Below are 19,043 nucleotides of genomic sequence, written 5' to 3'. Positions count from 1 at the left end.
ACAGGCGTTTTTACCTGCTTCGTGTCAAGGATCGATGATAAAATTAAAAATTCATTTTGTTTCACATGGAAATAAATTATTCCATCGTCACGTGTGCTTTTTTGCACAAGCTGTACAGACATTAAACATAGATTTTCTAAAATTACGTGGGGGAAAAAAAACAAACAAAAACGCGCTATAATAATTTGACATTTTTTCGCTCCCATAGACAAGTTGTTTCAAATATTCATTATATTCATGACGGAATTATTATAGTAGGAATGCCTCGAATATCTGGGGCAGACAGCTTAGGGGGGTAACTATTTCAGTCACGTTCAGTCATTTACGTATAAATAATTCGTATTCCGAATTCCCGGCAAATGTGACTTGAATGATTAATATGAACATGAAACTTGGATGAATTGTTCGGCATGCTTGCCGAACATCCGATTTATACGATACGATATGAAATTATAAACTACAGTTCAACATCCCAGAAATTGGTATCGATTTCTGATCGAATATTTATAACAACGAATTGTTTTACACACATAATTCGCCGATACACACGAAATCAAATTATTTTACGTATGTAACTGAAATTTATAATGTACGTAAAGAATTTGTGAAATATTATACAATGAGAATTGATCGAATTACGATTAAATACACTTTGCTTTTATTTATTCGTTTACTTCGCGCCATTGCTATGTATATTATACACACACATATACGAGGCATTCCATACATCTCGATCAAAATCCTACGTCGATGTCCCAGATTGGCTTTATAATTTTTTTTGTATGAAAGTACACGACGAAAAATGCGTTCGAAATTTTTTTAGAATTTTTCGACCCAGCGTATCTGAAGTATGATTTAAAAACTTGAAACAAATGCCCCCATTTTCTAAAATATGAAAAAATTTAGGAAAACCTTTCGAAATACAACTAATTTTTAATACCTGTTAGAATATGGAGAATTCAGGAGTAAATAAGATGAATGAAGAAAAAATTATTATTAGTTATACGTATAGTTATTATTAAGTATAAACATTTTTGTGTTCATAGCAGAATCTTCATCTAGATGTCACGGAATGCGAGAAAAAAATATGCACTATATCCCAAAAGGGTTATCAAAAGCGCATTACAGAAAAATGCTGATATATAAGAATCGCAAAGATTTTTTATGTTTTGATTTTTATAATATTATCTCTTTTTATTTTACAAAGAAATGCATTACGGCATTTTTTACAACCCTTCCATATGAGCATATCTCTGTAATGCGTCTTTGATAAGCCGTTATGGAATATGATGAATTTTTTTTTTCAAAATATAAAAAGATGATACGCGTTAAAGCGTTGCTAATATCGGATTTTCAAGTTTTTAGAAAAATCGTTCTTGCACACCCTAGAATTTGTGCTACAGGCTCAACCTTTTCAAGACTGATTTTCGGATCAAAAATAGGCATTTTTTGCACACGATTATGAAAAAATCGCAAATTTTGACACGTCTGTATTGTGCATTATATACACTCGTACGTGTATGCCCATGCATCCGCGATAAAACAGACTCAACGACATTTCCTTTCAAGTTCTATAATTCTCCTAGAATCGTTAACCGCGGTGCGTTATGCATGAGCTACGACCGCGATTGATCGATTATTATTCAATTTGCAAAACATCACGGCAATGATTATCGCTCTGCTGCGTGCCTGTGCTCAACAGTATTTAGGACCACGGATAAACCAGAATTGGTAATTTGGAATTATCATACGAGGCCTGCAGCAACGGGGTACATCTATAACAGCCATAGCATGAAATGCAACGTGTCGTTGGAATTATTGATAACGCTGATCGTGACTCGTGATCCGTGATTCGGTTTCCGTGCCAATATAACGACGATTCAGCGGTGAGTTGTAACAACAGCCTGTTAATTTTTCGATTCCATTTTCTGTTTCTGCGCACGTGCGACGTCAATCAAGGTAAGCGCGGCATGAATTCTCACTCCTATATACGTACGTATGTACATATACACACATATTCTAGCATACATTGTCATTCGAGAAGGTGAATAAACTTCTTTTGCGGCTGCTACGTGAATAACTTCTATTTATACATCCATGTATACCATGGTATAGATTCATTCGACTCTAAACTCGGCGCAAAGATTAATACACATTGCAGAGTTGAGATGAAAGAATTGTTCGTTTAGAACCTGAATGTGCGATCTATTTTCAATTCCCATTTCGTATTGAAATTTGAATTCGATCAACTTTCGTAACCTTTCGACTGGTCGGAATTATTTCTTTCTATTTGTCGCTAAATTTATACGGAAATATAATATAATTACAGAGAGGGCTGTTGGCGAAATGAAGAGGTTACAGAATCGACGGGTATAGGGTGATTCTAATAACGAAGCCGTGATTTGGCCTTACAAGACCGAGTCTTGTAATCGCCCACCTTTAATAACAATTAAGGGAGATATTTCGAGCGTGGAATTGTATTACTCCGGCATGCAGGCAGCAAGAAGGGGCGCCGGTCGGAGGATGTATCAAAGTTGAAGCAATTAATAGAGTGTCATTAAGGGACGCGAGAGCACCGGGCGTTAAATTCGTGCAATTTCGAGCCACAGAGAGTAAAGAGCAGCGCGTTTCTCGGTTCGAAGCTACCGGTAGGCATCATTCGAACCCTACGATAGATGCATGCTCTCTTCCTATAATACGGCAGGAAAAATGAGCCAGAAGTGCGTTTTACTCCGTCTAAATTGCCGGAAGCCCTGCATAACGAAACCTACACAAGACGCGTAATAAGAGCAAGAGATCTGTAGGGGGCAGTGATTTGCACCCTTTCTAGTTGTCCATCCCTTTTCCCATAAGCTGATAAACTTTATAAACCCGGAAAAATTTCGAATCGATGATGTACGGGTGACAAACAACTTTTTTTACATCACGTGCACATATGATCTGAAAAAGGTCTCGGTTACGGCGTTCAGATGGAAGACCCAGGACTTTTCATGACAACCGAATAACTACCCCGAAGTAATTTTCAGAGGGGTGGGTGTGCTGTTTTTTGCCACCGATGGTACCGAAAATGTTGGCCACCTGCGATCACTGTAAAATTTGACTTTCAGTCAAATAGACAATAAGTTGTAGATAGATTTACTAAATATTTATGACTGTAGGGTACCTATATATTATTTTTGTGAAAATGAATAGATTCGTAGTATAACTAGAACAAAATAAAACGCTCCGCGTCTCCGTGGTTAAGGATGGCGCTGCTGCTCTGTAAGTTATTCGCGATATGAATTACGGGTGTAAACTTTACCTCGAGATTGATTCGGTACTGCCATGCACTTTGCGCCAAGTAGAGTTTTAAATGGAATTCAATCGAATAGGAAAGAAATAGTGAAGAAATAGAAGAAAAAGGAGAGAGAGAAAGAATAAGAAGGCAGCTGAAGTGTTATTCGATCATGCGCGAGAATTGATAATTTTTCATTAATTGGATTGCCTTAGCGTAGAAATTAATTAAAATTGAAATTGAAATTAGTACGAAGAAGAATCAAAGAATAATTATTTATTAACAGGATTTTACAATGAAATTGAAGTTGGTAACGTTATCGTAACGAAATATTTGGGATAAAAATAAGTAACTGTCTGTACAGAAAAATATAAGTATACACACTTTTGTTACACATATTCGTACTTTTGACTAGATAAATGCGATATTTTTGATTGTGTAAGACTTTTCCAATACCCTCATAACGATTCTATCGATCATTAAGTAAGTTTCAGGCAATCCATGAATGATGACGCGATAAACTCTAGATATAAACGTCACTGTTCACACGAAATGTATATAAACAAACGTGTGAAATTAGACACGAAAATCATCATGAATTATTTCCGAGAGTGAGAGGGAGACAGAGAAAGAGAGAGAAATATCCTGCATGTATGTGTATATATACATATATATATATATATTTACTTTGTACATGGATATGTGCATATGAGAATAGGCGCATGGCTATGTGTAATATAAGTATATATGTAACAAAGAGCACGTGACTGTGATGCTGAGAAGCAGAGACAAATTGTTCGATGGAAGGTCGAGGGGAAAATCTGAGATCGTGACTGGGAAAAGAATTTCCTTCTCGTATATTATAAGGTCATGTCGTTTCGCGTTAGGGAGATTCTTTCCTCGGATTAATAAATGGTTCCCTCAAGATTTTACGGATCAAGTTTTACCAAATTCTAATACCTATAACGTCTAATATCGAATTATTCATCTGAAATATCTGAATTTTATAATTTCTCAGCGGCATTGCGGAAGCTCTGATTTTTTACGTGTAGCTATCGCTTATGGGTTTGTGGATCTGAAACGATTGCTCGAGGAATTCGGAATCACGTCAGTTCCCTGAAGATTTTTACGATTTATTGATATCGAAAATTTGTCACGGAAATGAAGAGAGAGTCCGGCCCGATTTATCAATCTTTCGACCATCAAATTCTCGTAGTTTGGAATACATTTCAAATTCAGTGGGATTAATCTCTGCTTTTTCTGGGAAATTTGCTTCACACAATTTTCCCATAATAATACGGCAGTATTATCCTGATCTGTGAATAGTCTGAAACAATTTTCAAATTTTTCATGACGGATGAAAGAAAAAAAAAAAAAAATTTGGGAAAAAAACCACTTCACCGTGAAAAAGCACAGATTGGTAGTAAAAAACGATGTGCCAATTCAACAAAACCAAGCAATACATTCCTCCTCGGTGTTTACATTTCATTATACAGGTAGAGAGCAGGTATGAGCTTCAAACGAAATTTCCAACAGGCACACGCGAAGAAGAACATAAAAATCAACAAATCTCTCGCTGATTGGGTTTTCCGAAGTTTTTTTTTCTCTCGTTTCAGCCTGAACGAGCAGAGTCCTATATTTGGATTAATACTTTGAGATTGATTCCGGAACTCACTACCGCGGAAAGACACTAGAGCCAGATACCTAGATAGATTGGATAGATAAAACCGAGAGCGATAGCGGGAGAGATAACGAAAAATAGAGAGACTTTAGTCGGGAAATCGAAAGATGGAAATGTACGAAGAGAATATAGACTCTCTCCGTAACTTCACGCCATGATTACACCCTTTACTAACTGTAAACCTCCCGATTGTGCGCACGAATCAGAAAATCAGAGAAACCGATCGTGCGGAAATGCGCCAGTCTGACAAACGCTACAGACGATGATAGCACGCGGGAAGTTACAGAGAGTTCGTCACTGCATGCAAACGGCGATTAATCTAATGGCGGTAAAAAACTATAAAGTTGGGATAATGATAATTTCTAAAGAGTGAATGCAATCTGGATACACCGAGATAAATTTTTAGTTCCAGTTGCGGCTCAGTCGTTAAATATTTTCATTTTTTACCACAATAGAAAAATATAGTTCTAGGTAGAAAATGAAAATTAGTTTTCTAGCTGTTACCGGAAAGTCTGGTATCCGTTACTGTTCTTTCTCATTACGATCACTGTTACTATATTTTCTTGTAACTGTTGCGAAAATTTAATGCTTGCGCAGCAATAAATCGATGTTAAAGGCTTGTTTAACTAAAAAAGTAGAGTAAACCTCACAAACTGATTTTGCGTTGCAATTACCCAAAAAGGATCGACGATAGCGCAAAATGGTTAGGCGTGCCTCGTTTTTCGTAATTCCAACAATATTCAAACAGTTTTTTCAACGATACCTGTTTTACTAAATTTTTCTAGTTACCGTAACAAATGAAATTTTTCTCAGTTATGGCTATTTGACAGTACGATAGGGTAGAATTATATCTGAGCATTGCTTCGATCTACTACCGATGCATTATTCCAACTCATTTCGAACTTCACGTAGATGTTAAAAGTCAGGCACTGGTTACTCCACGTTACGGAGACGAAATGGGGACTTAGTTCGATCGTCTTAATTACCTGTATCGGTAGGTGCCAAGTCACCGAAGGATTATAAGGGTCGGTGGGTGGATGCATGGAAGGAAGTAGCGGTGAATGCGAACGAGGCTGAAGGGCTCAGGCTGGTCTGGAAAGAGATATCACAGGCACACAAAGAGAGACAACAATGAGGGGACGCAAGCGGGCCCGTAATTTTATTATCCCTTTCCCACATATTTTATGAAGAGATAACTTGGCGGGGTCGAGGCGGCATGGCTGCTCTGTAACTGAGCCGGCGGACGGAGATTTTCCTTATTTTTCTTTTACTTTTTTCCTGCGCACTATATATTAGGCCTGATTATAACGCGTTAACTAACTGACCTTTGTTTACCTAAGCAATAAAAGAGACGTTGTGTAACAACACCGTGCCCGTGATCACCGCTTTTATTGCGTTTTATCCCGAAGGGTCGTTGTCTCCGTTGACGACATAATTACGTGCCGTATGGTGCATGGGTTGTCTTATGGTTAGAAACGTTATCGCGACAAAAAATCATTAATCCTTCGCAATTTTACAACGATTATTACAGAACTAAGATGTCGAAGTACGAGTATGTTTGTTTTATTACGGTCAACTTAATTTCAAACAATTTCAAAATCGCAAAACAACGGTTGTCTCGCGCGTAATGAAATCCATGGATAATTTTAATCCAAAATTTTCTTTTCTGTCTCTCATAATTCTTGACACGGGCAGCAGAACCGAGAGCTGTTTATCACGTGCGACGGAATGTTTCCACATCATTTCGTGGTAGGTAAATCACGAAAATGAAATTGATAGCTAGCTATAGTACATTTTTAGAGTATTTCCAGCAAATCCTTTAGCATCGTAATCGACATTACGAATATAATAAATGTGACTGTGTTTTTGATGGTACCGATGTCGTAACTAATTTCGCAACAACTTTTCTCATCGTGTACGATTATCGCCAGGCCAAGAAGGCATCGATTCAACTTGTGTCATATACGCGTATTATTGGACGTTTGACGATAAGGTTTATCATCTGCTGCAAGAATGTTGTTGTGTTGATAAAAGGAAACTCGCGGCTCCGGCAGTTCGCTTCAAGATGACCGATAAAGACAAAGCCGGTATAGGTGTACATAAATTTATGCTCTCAAAGTGAAACTAACAGTTGTCGATATTGATCTACGCCACACAGCTTGTCGGCCCGCAATCAGCCGCTCAATCAGAGACTTTGATTGGTGTACACCACACGGCCTTAATCAAATATACTGATTAATTTATTGAGTTCCAAGTAACAATGATTAAAGGACCAGCTGCAATTGCTGGGCAAAATTTTGCAAAATGATCAAGTAAATAAATAAGTAATCAGAGAGCTGGAAGTCTCCGATAACTATGATGGAACAAATGATAACAGACGAATAGAAAAAAATTATCCCAATTCATTTTTTGAAGTGAAAAATTACGCAAGACCAACGCGTCTATGATATCGAGGAGAGAAAAAAACGCGCATATAATGGTATACCTAGGTTAATTTATCAGGGATGAACGTGTCGGGTGATTGAGCTTTTGAGAGTCGATGTTAGTAGAGTTCACTGTAAAATATTACAGCAAGAGCCTTTATTGTGTGAACCAAAATACTGCAATACTTAAGAGCATTGAATATCGTACAACTTTTATACACGCATACCTACGTCATTCAAAAAGCTTTCCCGCGTCGTTTTTCCGCGAATAAACGTCAGCTAAAGTAGCACAAGCTTTTCCCCCTTGGACGATGAATGCCAACGCCATTCAAAATCGATCCGGATAAAAATTTTCTTCACACACATTCCTTTCAATTGCCCCACCTCTTCATTTTCAATTCATTTCTTTCCATTTCGTTTCTCACTCTCTTTGCATGCGTGAAAAATCGACCATTGCTGTAAGTTGAAAAATGTTCGGTTGCATATTTTCAAAGAGAAATTAAAGATTGCTTAATAACCGTCTGCTTTAAATACCAATGCTTTGCTCGTGCGGATATAAAAAAGAGAAACGCGTGCCGATTCCGCGTAACTTATCGGTACAATACAGCTAAAAATGTTAGTGTTCGAACGTAGATAGAATTTGTGCAATCAACCATTTATCTATTATGGGTGAAAAACAAAGTGATACACCGTATTATATGAAAAACATTGCTTGAAAAATAACGTTGCGGTAATATTTCATCTGTATCCTTACACTGGCAGATAAATTTTGCCAGCACGTGTTTCACACACACGCACTATATATAGTATATATATATGTGTGTGTGTGTAACCCTTAATTTTATGCATAGAGCATAAAACTTGGAAAAATCATGTCAGAGGAGTAATAAAAATGAGGAAAGATATCTGAGCTTTCGCTGTCGTAACTTGATTCTTTGTTTCGATAAGAGTGAGAGGTTGGACTATGCCGGCTATAACGCTATTACAGAACGTAGGTGCGTCCGTCCATAAATTACCCATTAACTGGTGCAGCCCTCCGGTTTGATATCCCGCTCCGCTTACGCCACGTTGAGCTTTCACCTCGAGAGCCTAATCAGCTTCTGCCTAGGTTAGGCGTTTCGGTTTAAGGGCTACAACGCCCCATCGCATCAGTCAGCTACAGAGAGGAGGAGAAGGCCTTCGTTCCTGAGCACCAAGACGCTGGCTTATCATCCCGAAACGTGTGTAATATACGCAATAACACCAGCAAGGGCTTATTTTGTATGATACAAAAAATAAAGTCTCAACATAATATTGAGTTAGTAACCAACGTTGAGAATTATAATATATTAAAATGACGATCGATAATGATTTGCACGGAATTAAAAAATTTTGTATTAATCCGAAGATTTTTAAGAAAAATTCTCAATTCATTAACTTTCAAGCATTATACGCGAATGACTTTTATTCATTTGTTATTGATGCGTTAAAATTTTTACATCCGATCAAGTGTTTCCTCGATGTAATTTCTCTTCGACGAGTTATTTTTCATTTGATATTCATGAGACGCGAAGTATACTTTGCAATTATAGTAAGAATGAAAAATTTATCCAACCAGTCAATTTTGTTAAGAAAATTTAGATAAAGATCAATTTCCATGTATTACACCCATTACCCTGTACAATATGATGTACCCTGCTAAGAATTAATAGTCCTTCAGAACTTCAAGCGCTCAAATTGACGTAATCCATTTAATCCCGTGTTCCTGCGCCATGGGTTACACTGCGAAATTGGGTCACCATGCGCTCCTAAACTAAATACAGAATAAAAATGAAAAAAAAAAAAAACAGAGAGAGAGAGAGAGAGAGAGAGATGGAGACCAGGACAAATGTTGCGAGCATTGCGTTACAACATTTTGTCATTTACTAGTTTGTAATTTATAAACTGCCACGCTATCGTAGGTTCACGAAATTGGCGTGATGCGTTGAATATTTTAACACCGGAGGGCTAAAAATTTTACTATTGAAAGGCAAACACGCGTGTAAACGTAAAATGATGCCGAAGAGATGAGGCAAAAGAGAATAACGATGTAGCCTGCAGTTATCGGAAATTTTACACGTGCGGTGTCGGACGACCTGCAGCTACTGCGTGTAGGTAATCGGTGTTTATAGGACGCGCAGGGGCGATTTTCCTACCCCCAACTATCCAAGCTTTATTCATACGATGAAAAACAAGGCAAAAAACTTTGATGTTAAAGTGTAATATCTAACGATTGACTGTTTGAACTGCAGTCAAGTTATCTAATCGTATTTTGAACACGAAATCTGGAACGTGTAAAATAAAGTCCTAAGCGATTTTTTAACCAATTTCTGTCAAATTGAAGAATCAGCTTAAAAATATTCCTCGCAGAGAGTACTTTTGTACCTTGTGTAAGCTCACGCGACAAGTTGTATCATTTTCGACAGTGTTGAGCGAATTTTTAATTGATTAACAGAAAGGTGAATCGATTATAAATTACAAATGCAATTGAAATGTATTTTAGAATCAAATATAAATCAAGACCATATACGAAATGTTATTTCGAATTTCATACACAAATGAAATCAACCCCTGTTTTCGATTCAATTACAAATTAAAATATTGTAATTTATAATTTACATGTAATTAATTAGAAATCTAATTGGATGCTATCCAACATTGACTTACGATGCTTCGTTTGCTCAATTTCGTCCCAAAGAATGTGAACGGTATGTTCTATCAGGGGCACTCTTCAAAGAACACATATACTTAAACGCGAATAAATAAATTTGAACCATACGGATATTGTTGCGCTGCAGATACGGAGATACGCAAGTCCACGGCGAATGTATAACCTTTTGCAGATAATGAAACGAGAGAAGGGTTCGTCGGGGGCGAGTGCCTGTGACATGACGGTGTAAGGGCACAAATCACGCGACTAATCTGGCTTTGGCTTCGAATCAACTCGGGATGGACACCGTGCAAAGCCAGGGCTAAAAGGCCAACGACTAATCATTCCAGTATGGGGCGTTGACCCGAGAAATTACGATATATATATATCCGACACTGGGGTCTCTAAATGTCGAATTTATACCCTATTTCACTATGAGAATCCATCAGGAATAGTGTAAAAGAGAAATTCGTGCTCCACGATTTCAAAGATTTGTCGACGACGTTACCATGATCTTTTATCACTCATGTGTTCAAGAATTTATAAAAGTAAATAACGTCGTAAACACTGGATAGAGTTATGCGTAATCAAGTCGTTACTATAATTGCGGCGTAGTTTTTTATGAGGTTGAGATCCAGAACGCTAATGCAACGCTGGAACTTTTGAGATGAACCGACATTCATGACAACTTTGGGATTGTACGAAATTTTATAAACCGATCAGCTACTTCAAGGTCACTCTGACGTTGCGGAATAATGATTATTAGTTTGCTTCGTTACGTTACGTTGTTAACGTGAACGTTAACTTGAAAAATTTCCCTGAGCATCTAGGCTTGTGGATAGCAGCTGAATTCCCTAGCGTTTCCCAACTTCTCTTTTACTGTGTTGGAATTCTGCTGTGACACTTTTAGTTTTCCCAGAATTCCTGTGTAATAAACGGCCACCCTGACATTGCGAATACACCACCAACGATAGGTGAAAGTAGGTCACACCCACTTTTAACGGTAACAGGATCGAGGGGAGAAGAGAAGAAGCTCGGCTGAGCTTGCGGGCGGTTTGATACAATTGTTCGAACTTTGGTGCCTCGGTCCCTTCGCTTATCACACACTCGCTACGTGGGGCGTGTACTTTCTGCTCCTTGGGGGGCGAAAGAAGGGATTAACCACGTTAATATTCGCAGCTCTCGGCGTCACGTCAAGAAGCTCATCGTATCACGCGCGAAGGCGAGGGTCTTCGTAATATACCGGATGAGAAAAGGGAAAGGACGGTGGTTCGAGTAACCCTTCGAGGATTTTCAGACCCCAATACTCGATCCGCAAAAAGAGCCCTTCGTCAATTTCTCTTACAGAATCTGAGAAGGTCAATTTACATTCGCAAAAGACTTTCCAGATGTATTGTTAATATAACCTACGCTACGACGACGTACTTGAAGAGCGAGTACGTGATGATTGGTTAAATTTCGTAAGGGTGTTTTGTTTCAGAAGTGGTAATTGGCGTGACTCAATGGTCGTCAGAGAACCGTGACCAACGGATTTTGTTGAAAAGCACAGATTAGGAAGAAGTGCTTTTTGTGCAAAGAGTTTATTCCGTATGTTTCTTCAACTACGACTCGGATTTCCCATAGTGAAGGACATACAATGATTTTGCGACACGAAATTAAGAGTTTGAAAATGTTTATATACAACCTGAAACAAAGACACTGTGTCTCTTTCAAAATCGCTCATTGCAAGAGAAAAAAGAATCGAAAAACAATAAACAAAACTTGATTGAAAAACTAACAATGTCGAAATATCCACTGAACCCAAACAAGTCCAATAACATCCAATTAGACTCGATCGCTTCGAGCTTTAAAAAACAAAAAACTCGTGGATTTTCCACCCTCCTGCCGCCACTGACAAAGCAGTGGCATGTGGGTTCGGGACTTTGGGGTATGAAATGGAAGTGGTACTTTTTCAGACGGCTGCATTAACGCGATTCGCATTGTATACGTGTTTGGGACAGGCACACGATGTGAAGATACGAGGCGAGGTGCTTGTTTTTTTGAGGGGGAAAGAAAGACTGGGGTATGCGTGCAGGGAAGGTAAAAACAAACGTATAAAAACGAACGATGTTTATCGAACATTCGGTTTCCCTCTCTACGATCCCTTTCTATCTTTGTCTACGTGAACGTGCGATTCACTCGCAAAACGATGAACCCTTTCAAGCCCTTTATTCCAACCAACTCCTGTATATTTGTCTTTCTAGTCCCTTTACTTCACAAAACTCTTAACAGGTGCATGACTTGCAGTAGTAGATAAAATATGCCCATCGTCGTTATTTGTATTACAACACAAGGTTGAAAATGGGTAATTTTAGAGTGATTATGAGGAGGCATGAGGCACGCGGAGAAAAAATGAACACTCGTTACGCTTTGGGGCCTATAATATCATCAGGAAAGAACATGTACGAGTCTTCTTCAGTATGTTGATAATAATGTGAAACACATGCGTAGGATCAAGGAGGGTGATATTACACATTTACACGCATCCTGCCCGAGCTGCCGCACCACTTTTCCGAACCACCCAGCACTATTCCTGAAACACCCTTCATGAACCATCAACATTGATGATACCGAGCGAAGTCTGAACAGGAAAATATAGACAGCAAATGCCAGGATCTAGATACGCAGTGCAACTGCAAAGGATACGCGACGCTGACAACGAGAGACAACTGTCACCTTATACTCCGGGTTAAGACGTGCGCATTCGAAAAAGTGAAAAGTATCATCGTGTACCTTGCATGTCACAGCTGTGTATAATCTCAATGCGGTTTTATTTTACACGTTCTCTTATCCAAGTTCACAAAAGACAAAGAAGTTGCGCGTCGGCTGAATTCAAGCTGAGACCACGATAAGCAGTTCAGAACAAAAATGCTAATGAGTAGATATGTAGGTGCACCAAGTTCGTCAGGTCTGTAATGGTTTAGAGTGAATCCTCTTATAGTTGACGAGACCGCATGACTTCAGCGATTAATGATAGTAAGGTCAAATGATATGCTGGTGTCACGGGCAAAAGTATGTACTAAGCGATAAGTAAGATTGCCCAACCCAATGTTTGCAAATCAAGGGTTACTAGGTAGTAGTTCGACAAAGTAAACAGTTTACGGAGACAAATCTAAGATTGGAAGTAGAACTCCGGTAATTAGTGGATTTGATGACGAAAACACTGCTCAACTGTGGTATCGGATGAGCAACCAAGTCTTTAAGAATTTCAAGACTTACGACGTACTTAACTGATTCAGCAAGGAATGACTTGGAGTACATAGCGAATGATGGTGAAAAGCTCCCACCATGCGGCTCGTCAGGAAAAACATTTCACGACTCGCCGGAATCCGGAGTTTCAGGAGGTGCACTTCCGAAGACGTATCCCGAAGGAGCGTCTGCAGTATGAGGAAGAAGCAGGCAAGCGACGGCGACGCGACGACACAAGAGGGGGATATTGAGTTAGCGGTGCAGAGTTGTAGAGGCAACGACAGCAGGAGAAGGTTTGAATTGGCAGTGATTGGCGGAGGGAGTAACAAACATCCGGAACGTCTGAATACCACGACAGGCATTTGAATTACTCTCTCAAAGCTCGGGAATGTCGAAGTCCCTCAACACTTGTCCGTCCTTGGATGTTATCCCATGCGCACCTGCCGCGCCACGAATCTCGTTGCTGTAGTTTTGCTGCAAGATGCTGCTCTTCGACTTCCACTTGACTAGCTCAGTCGTACGAAACCTGTGACTGATTGCGAATAAGACACTAGGGCAATTGGCACGAGTTGCCGCTACCTTGCACAAAGTACAGCTGGAGATACCTACGTACGGCCATAAAGCCAATGTACTTCGCAAAGTGAATTCCGCTACTCGTCCAACAGCTGAATAGGTATATAATCACCAAGTTTGTCAAGTACTTTGTATGCCCAGCTTCAACCTCAGATACAAAATTCACCTCGTCAAACTTCAATAATCAATTTACAAACTACTCCGGTGGACTCTGGTGATATTCACCCAAACTATCCACGTACGCTACAGAAAATTTTGGCTTTTATTTACCATAATTCTAGCCAGAAATACGATTGAGAAGAAAGAGATTTGATAGGCGGTGAGTAATTGCGTGCGTTATTTGATCAGAAACACATTTTTACCCATCTATTCCAGTCTATCCTACCAACTCTATTCAGCGACCAAATGTCATTGCGTAATATTCAACGCACGAGAGTGACATTACGATCTGGATTACGTGATGAATAAATTTTGTATCGATCATACCGAAGGAGTGTATGGTAATATTGGTAATAGTGGAATATGGATGAAGCATGATTCGTCGAGCATTTATAGTCATCGGTTACACACGCTCAAGGCATAACGCAGTCCGCGGACGTAAATGCTGATAATCGCAACAAGCAAGAGAGGCCATGGAAATGTTTATCCTCCTGATTAGCCACCGCGCGGCATTTTATCGAAATGACGTAAAGTTTCGCTGACTAGTACGCTGATTCGAAACTTTAGCTCTCTAATCAGTACGGCTCTGGGATGTTACGCCTCGGCATAGGATATACGTATCATCAGCACCGACTGGGAAATGCATCAAGGGTACCAACACATGGATCCGCATCATACGTATACCGCATACAACCTGGCTATAGAAGCATTGAGGTACTGGCGCAGGCACATTGACGGAAACTAACCAAGTGGGCACGTGAAAGGTGCGGATGAGGTAGCGGTAGGTAGGAGATCCATGGGTGAATCGAATCCAAGGCTGAGTAAAGGAGTCGGGGATGGTTGGTCTTGCAGGTCGTCGTCTTCGGAGAGGAGGAAGAAGGGCGCAGTCGGTTATCCTCGCTCTCCGAGATTGGTCCATATTGGTAGGAGATGAAGCGGCGAAGTCCTATGTATATATTCGTCTTCTCTGTAATTAACTACTCGAGTCCGTCCGCGAGAGGTGGCGGCGGGTGGGCGAGAGGCGCCCTGGCATCCGGACAGCTCGACGGCGCCTAACCACTGCTGCAGGCTGCTGCTTCAGGGACGTGGCGGGAATTGGAATTGGAACTGTTACGTTCCACGAATATAGGTATGTAGGAGCATCGACACAGGGAAAGATCCACGAACAGAGTGTGCGGGCTTGATACGCTCACAATCAGCCGGATGGCACACAGCCGAACATCGTAGTCGGTAGGTATAACGCATATATCCTCTGATTTAAATTAGATCGTCTAGGGTTATCCCATCGTCTAGCCATACCGAGTACCTACTTGCAGACAGTTTGCTCAATCCGTTAAACAATTTTGTAGTTCAAGGGTTACCTGAACACCGGTATATAACTAGGGAGATGGAGGGAAGCTGCGGCGCCTGACTCTCTGCCTACCTACTCATCGTGCTAGTCCAACGTTAAAGAGGACCAACCTCATTAGCGTGATTGGATCCAAGAAGTTGAACAGTAAAAAATTAAAAAACTCGGAAATGTCATTTGTCGGGTGATCGGAATTTCGAATCTCGCCGATGATTGCGGTTGATACGTGTTCAAAGATAGATTACAGATTAGTTACCTTATACCAGGACTTGGACTTTCGAGCATCCAGTGATGCCGCTGATAAGCCCTTTCTAGGTGTTGGTAAGTTAGAACGGAACTTGCAGAGAACAAATCGCGCGGGCAGTCGGACATACGAACAGCGAGTTACATAACTATTCTGCAGTTGTCATTCAACATACAGTTCGTTACTCGCTCTGTTTCTCATTCATCAATGGTACAAGATTGTGCGGTTTTCATTTTCCGGATTTTTGGGAGTTAGAAATTGGTCGCTGATTGGTCAAACATTAATTCCGAATGATGAGGATAACGGATACGCGAAAATATAACGAGACACATTGAAACATGCGGATGTATAATAAATGCATGGTGTATAAAGGGCTTACCTGGCAAATGGACTGCTGATCACATAGTAGGTGTAATAAAAGATGCTGAAGATGGAGACGAGGAGAAGTGCGGCGACGCATCGTTTCACGGTTGTTTGTTTAACAACGCAACGCGGTACCAGAGAGCCTAGCAATTGAATGCCGGCGTCTCCACCCGAGATTACAACCATCGCGAATTAACAATTCACTAATAAATTATTACACACTCGTTTCTTTTAATTTGATATCATGTACGTGAGCAGATTATTTACCTTCGTTCTCTCGTTAAATATATATTATATGGGTAGTTACACATACACGCAATATATTTACAGGCGCCAGATGCGACGATGGATAATTAAATATTCGTACATGCGTACAATATATTGAAACTGTGTTTATTTTTGTTTAAAAAATAATTTTCACGACGGTTTGATTTACAAAAGAGTGAGTCGCGAAAAAAAGAGAGTGTTTTACGAGCCTAATACTAATGTTTTCTTCTTTTTCTTCTACACCGAATATTTATAGATATTTATCAACTTATTTGTCTATTTATTTATTTATTTATTTTTTGTCGTTACTAAAATTTAAGCACTGAACACTCGCGGACGTTACAGGTACACAGATACCTTCTGATAGCGCAGACAACACTTTTTGATATCCCACTGCACTGGTAATTATTTAATGATACTTTGGCTTGATTCAATCTCATTGATTCTCAATTTTGGAATTGATTAATGTGTTATTTTATAAAAGTCCCGATTAAACCTCGTGTTCAGTAAAATTGAACGAATTTGTATTTATGCGAAAACGCCTGCTTTGCTTATTTGATTATTCACACTTTTTGAAAATAATCTCAATATTTCTCATTCCCAAAAAATATAAACCAAAAAATTCTCGACTATCGCTGCGCCACGAACTGAATTTGCGTACAGTATCATATATGGTAGAAGCTAATGGATACAAACAAAATTCTACGCAGCTTGTTTCTCCCCAACTCGGCCCACTTCTCTTTGATAAAAAATACCAGATCAAAAGAAGTTAATAAAATGTGGTGAAACAGAGGATAAACATTAAACAGCGAGCGTACGTCGAATCGAGAACACAATCGAAAAATAAAGAATTTCGTATGGCCGTTTCGTTATGAGTGTAAAGTAATAGAAAAGGAAAAGTTTCCATAAAAAGTATTTAAATACAAAGTATAAAAATGCAATAAGTCGACTGATAATCCCGACAAAAATGATGTACACCTTCAATTTATCGGTATAAAAATTGATCTAACTAGTTCCGATTAATTTTCCAGCACGTTATACGCGAGAGTATCCTCAATATTTCTTCTCTACTATCATGTATCCACGATCCACAATGACAACAATTTTTTTCAGCAGCAGCACGTGAATTATCATAACTTTTGCACTGATAAATCAGACCCGATAAAGACGAAGGAAAGCATAAGATTTCTCGACAATAAAAACGAGAGGATTCCGTGATCCGTTTCGACTCTTTGTACTTCCTGTTCAACTCCGCCGCCCCGATCGCCATTTTGCAAAACGTAAATGAGCGTGGCGTCGTCCATCGCGGTCTTCTCGCGTATCGTTTAACCCATTTGTGCGAAAAACTCGTTTATCCCAAGGTCAGATCATCGAGGAATTTCGCATCCTGATCCAGGCCGCATCGGCAGCTCAACTTTCATGATTATCACTTCCGGGATCGAGGAACTCTTTTGACAGGTGTGAGACGCGTTACTGGCTGCACCGGAAGTCGGAGCTGTTTCGCCGCGGCGACTTTTCTCCGCCGATCATCAATCAAACCAGCGAAGAGAACGATATTAGCTCGTCCTCCCCCATCCGGTTGGCATGTAAGCTCGAATCAGGGCCTTCGTGTCTGTTTCGACGTCTCTCGGCTCAGGAGAAAAGTATCTTTCTTTCTTTTCGTCCCCCAATTTCTTCCTCTTCAAATGCGTAAGTAAAAAAAAAAAAAAAAAAGAAAGAAAGAAAGAAAATACCACCCAAAGACGCGTTTCCTCCCTTTTTCGAATCGGGTGAGAAAATTCCTCTCGCTCGAAATTTAAGGGTCCTTTTTCGGCCCTGTTTAGGCGAAAGCCGTTACTCGTTAGCTCGATCGAATTTGGCCCTCGGCCGTAAATTTGCGATCTTTCCTTAGCGAGGACGGCTGAAGCCTCGCCTTTTCCCCTCGCCCTGTCAATTAGGCGAGACGTAGGGCTTCGCGGTTTTTACGACGTGATTTCCCCTTTATCTTTCATCTCCTTTCACTCGCACAATTCCCGCCACCACGCTTTACGCGTCTGCGGTCCGCAAGGGCGACGATAGTCGTGCCGCTGACCGAGCTAAGGCCTCCGGAAGAAGGACTCGGCTGAGACTGGTTATCGTCAACTTCCAGCCAGGATCATTCCCGCCCTTGTAACCCGCTCTTGCCAAGAGACAGATTACTCGTAGATATCTCTCTCGGCCTCCTCCTGTTGCAATCTGTAACAATGTAAAAGGTCCGGGATTAAGAGAGGCTTAATTACGCGACGCATCGCAGGCTTAAGGGATACATTACAGTTCCAAGCCTAATTCGGCGGACTCAATTTTTCGTTCAGTGTACGCTGTGGATGAGAAAACTTTCATCGTTTGCGAGGAAATGTATTTTAAACGGTCGCTCGTTGATTCGACAGATAATTTATTTGATTCAAAGTAATGAGCCGCACTGGGATCTAATATTAAAATCGATGGAATGGTTTACTGATTCATTTTTTCATTCGGAACTTGCCTGCGAAAGACAACTTTTAATATCCCCCGCAAGTAATAATCCTTTTTTTTCAAGTATTTAAGTATATTGAATTAAAACATAGCGCCAGTCGTTTTACAGAACATCATGATTTATTTTTATGCATTTGTGAAATATTTTTAAGGAAAAAAAAATAAAAATTATGTAATATTGAATGTTAAGTATAAAATGTACAGTATTAGGTTTAAACAAGACTTGAGAGACTATACAAATTAAACGGACTTGTGATATCTTTTTCTACTTTCCTCAAAACTCCTGTTCAACCTTTTTCTCTTGTACTGACGATTCGATTCAGCT

At 39.8% G+C, this 19,043-nt stretch overlaps 1 protein-coding gene across 3 annotated transcripts in view; it reads right to left on the bottom strand.

Annotated features, from left to right (window-relative positions):
* LOC124188030 (bifunctional heparan sulfate N-deacetylase/N-sulfotransferase) overlaps positions 1 to 19,043 on the bottom strand; it is an 81,836-nt gene that overhangs the window by 44,851 nt on the left and 17,942 nt on the right. For 2 of the 3 annotated variants that reach the window (XM_046580291.1, XM_046580292.1), the window contains exon 2: positions 15,978 to 18,442. In XM_046580291.1, coding sequence (XP_046436247.1) covers positions 15,978 to 16,147 — 170 coding nt within the window. In that variant the 5' untranslated portion in view covers positions 16,148 to 18,442. Of the gene's footprint in view, positions 1 to 13,311; positions 13,442 to 15,977; positions 18,443 to 19,043 lie in introns of those variants that run through there. The other variant, XM_046580293.1, reaches the window with a different exon arrangement.

Source organism: Neodiprion fabricii, chromosome 1 (assembly GCF_021155785.1).
Source record: "Neodiprion fabricii isolate iyNeoFabr1 chromosome 1, iyNeoFabr1.1, whole genome shotgun sequence".
Classification (NCBI taxonomy): Eukaryota; Metazoa; Arthropoda; class Insecta; order Hymenoptera; family Diprionidae; genus Neodiprion; species Neodiprion fabricii.
Note: the sequence above shows the minus strand (reverse complement) of the source record. Positions and strands in the feature narration are given on the sequence as shown.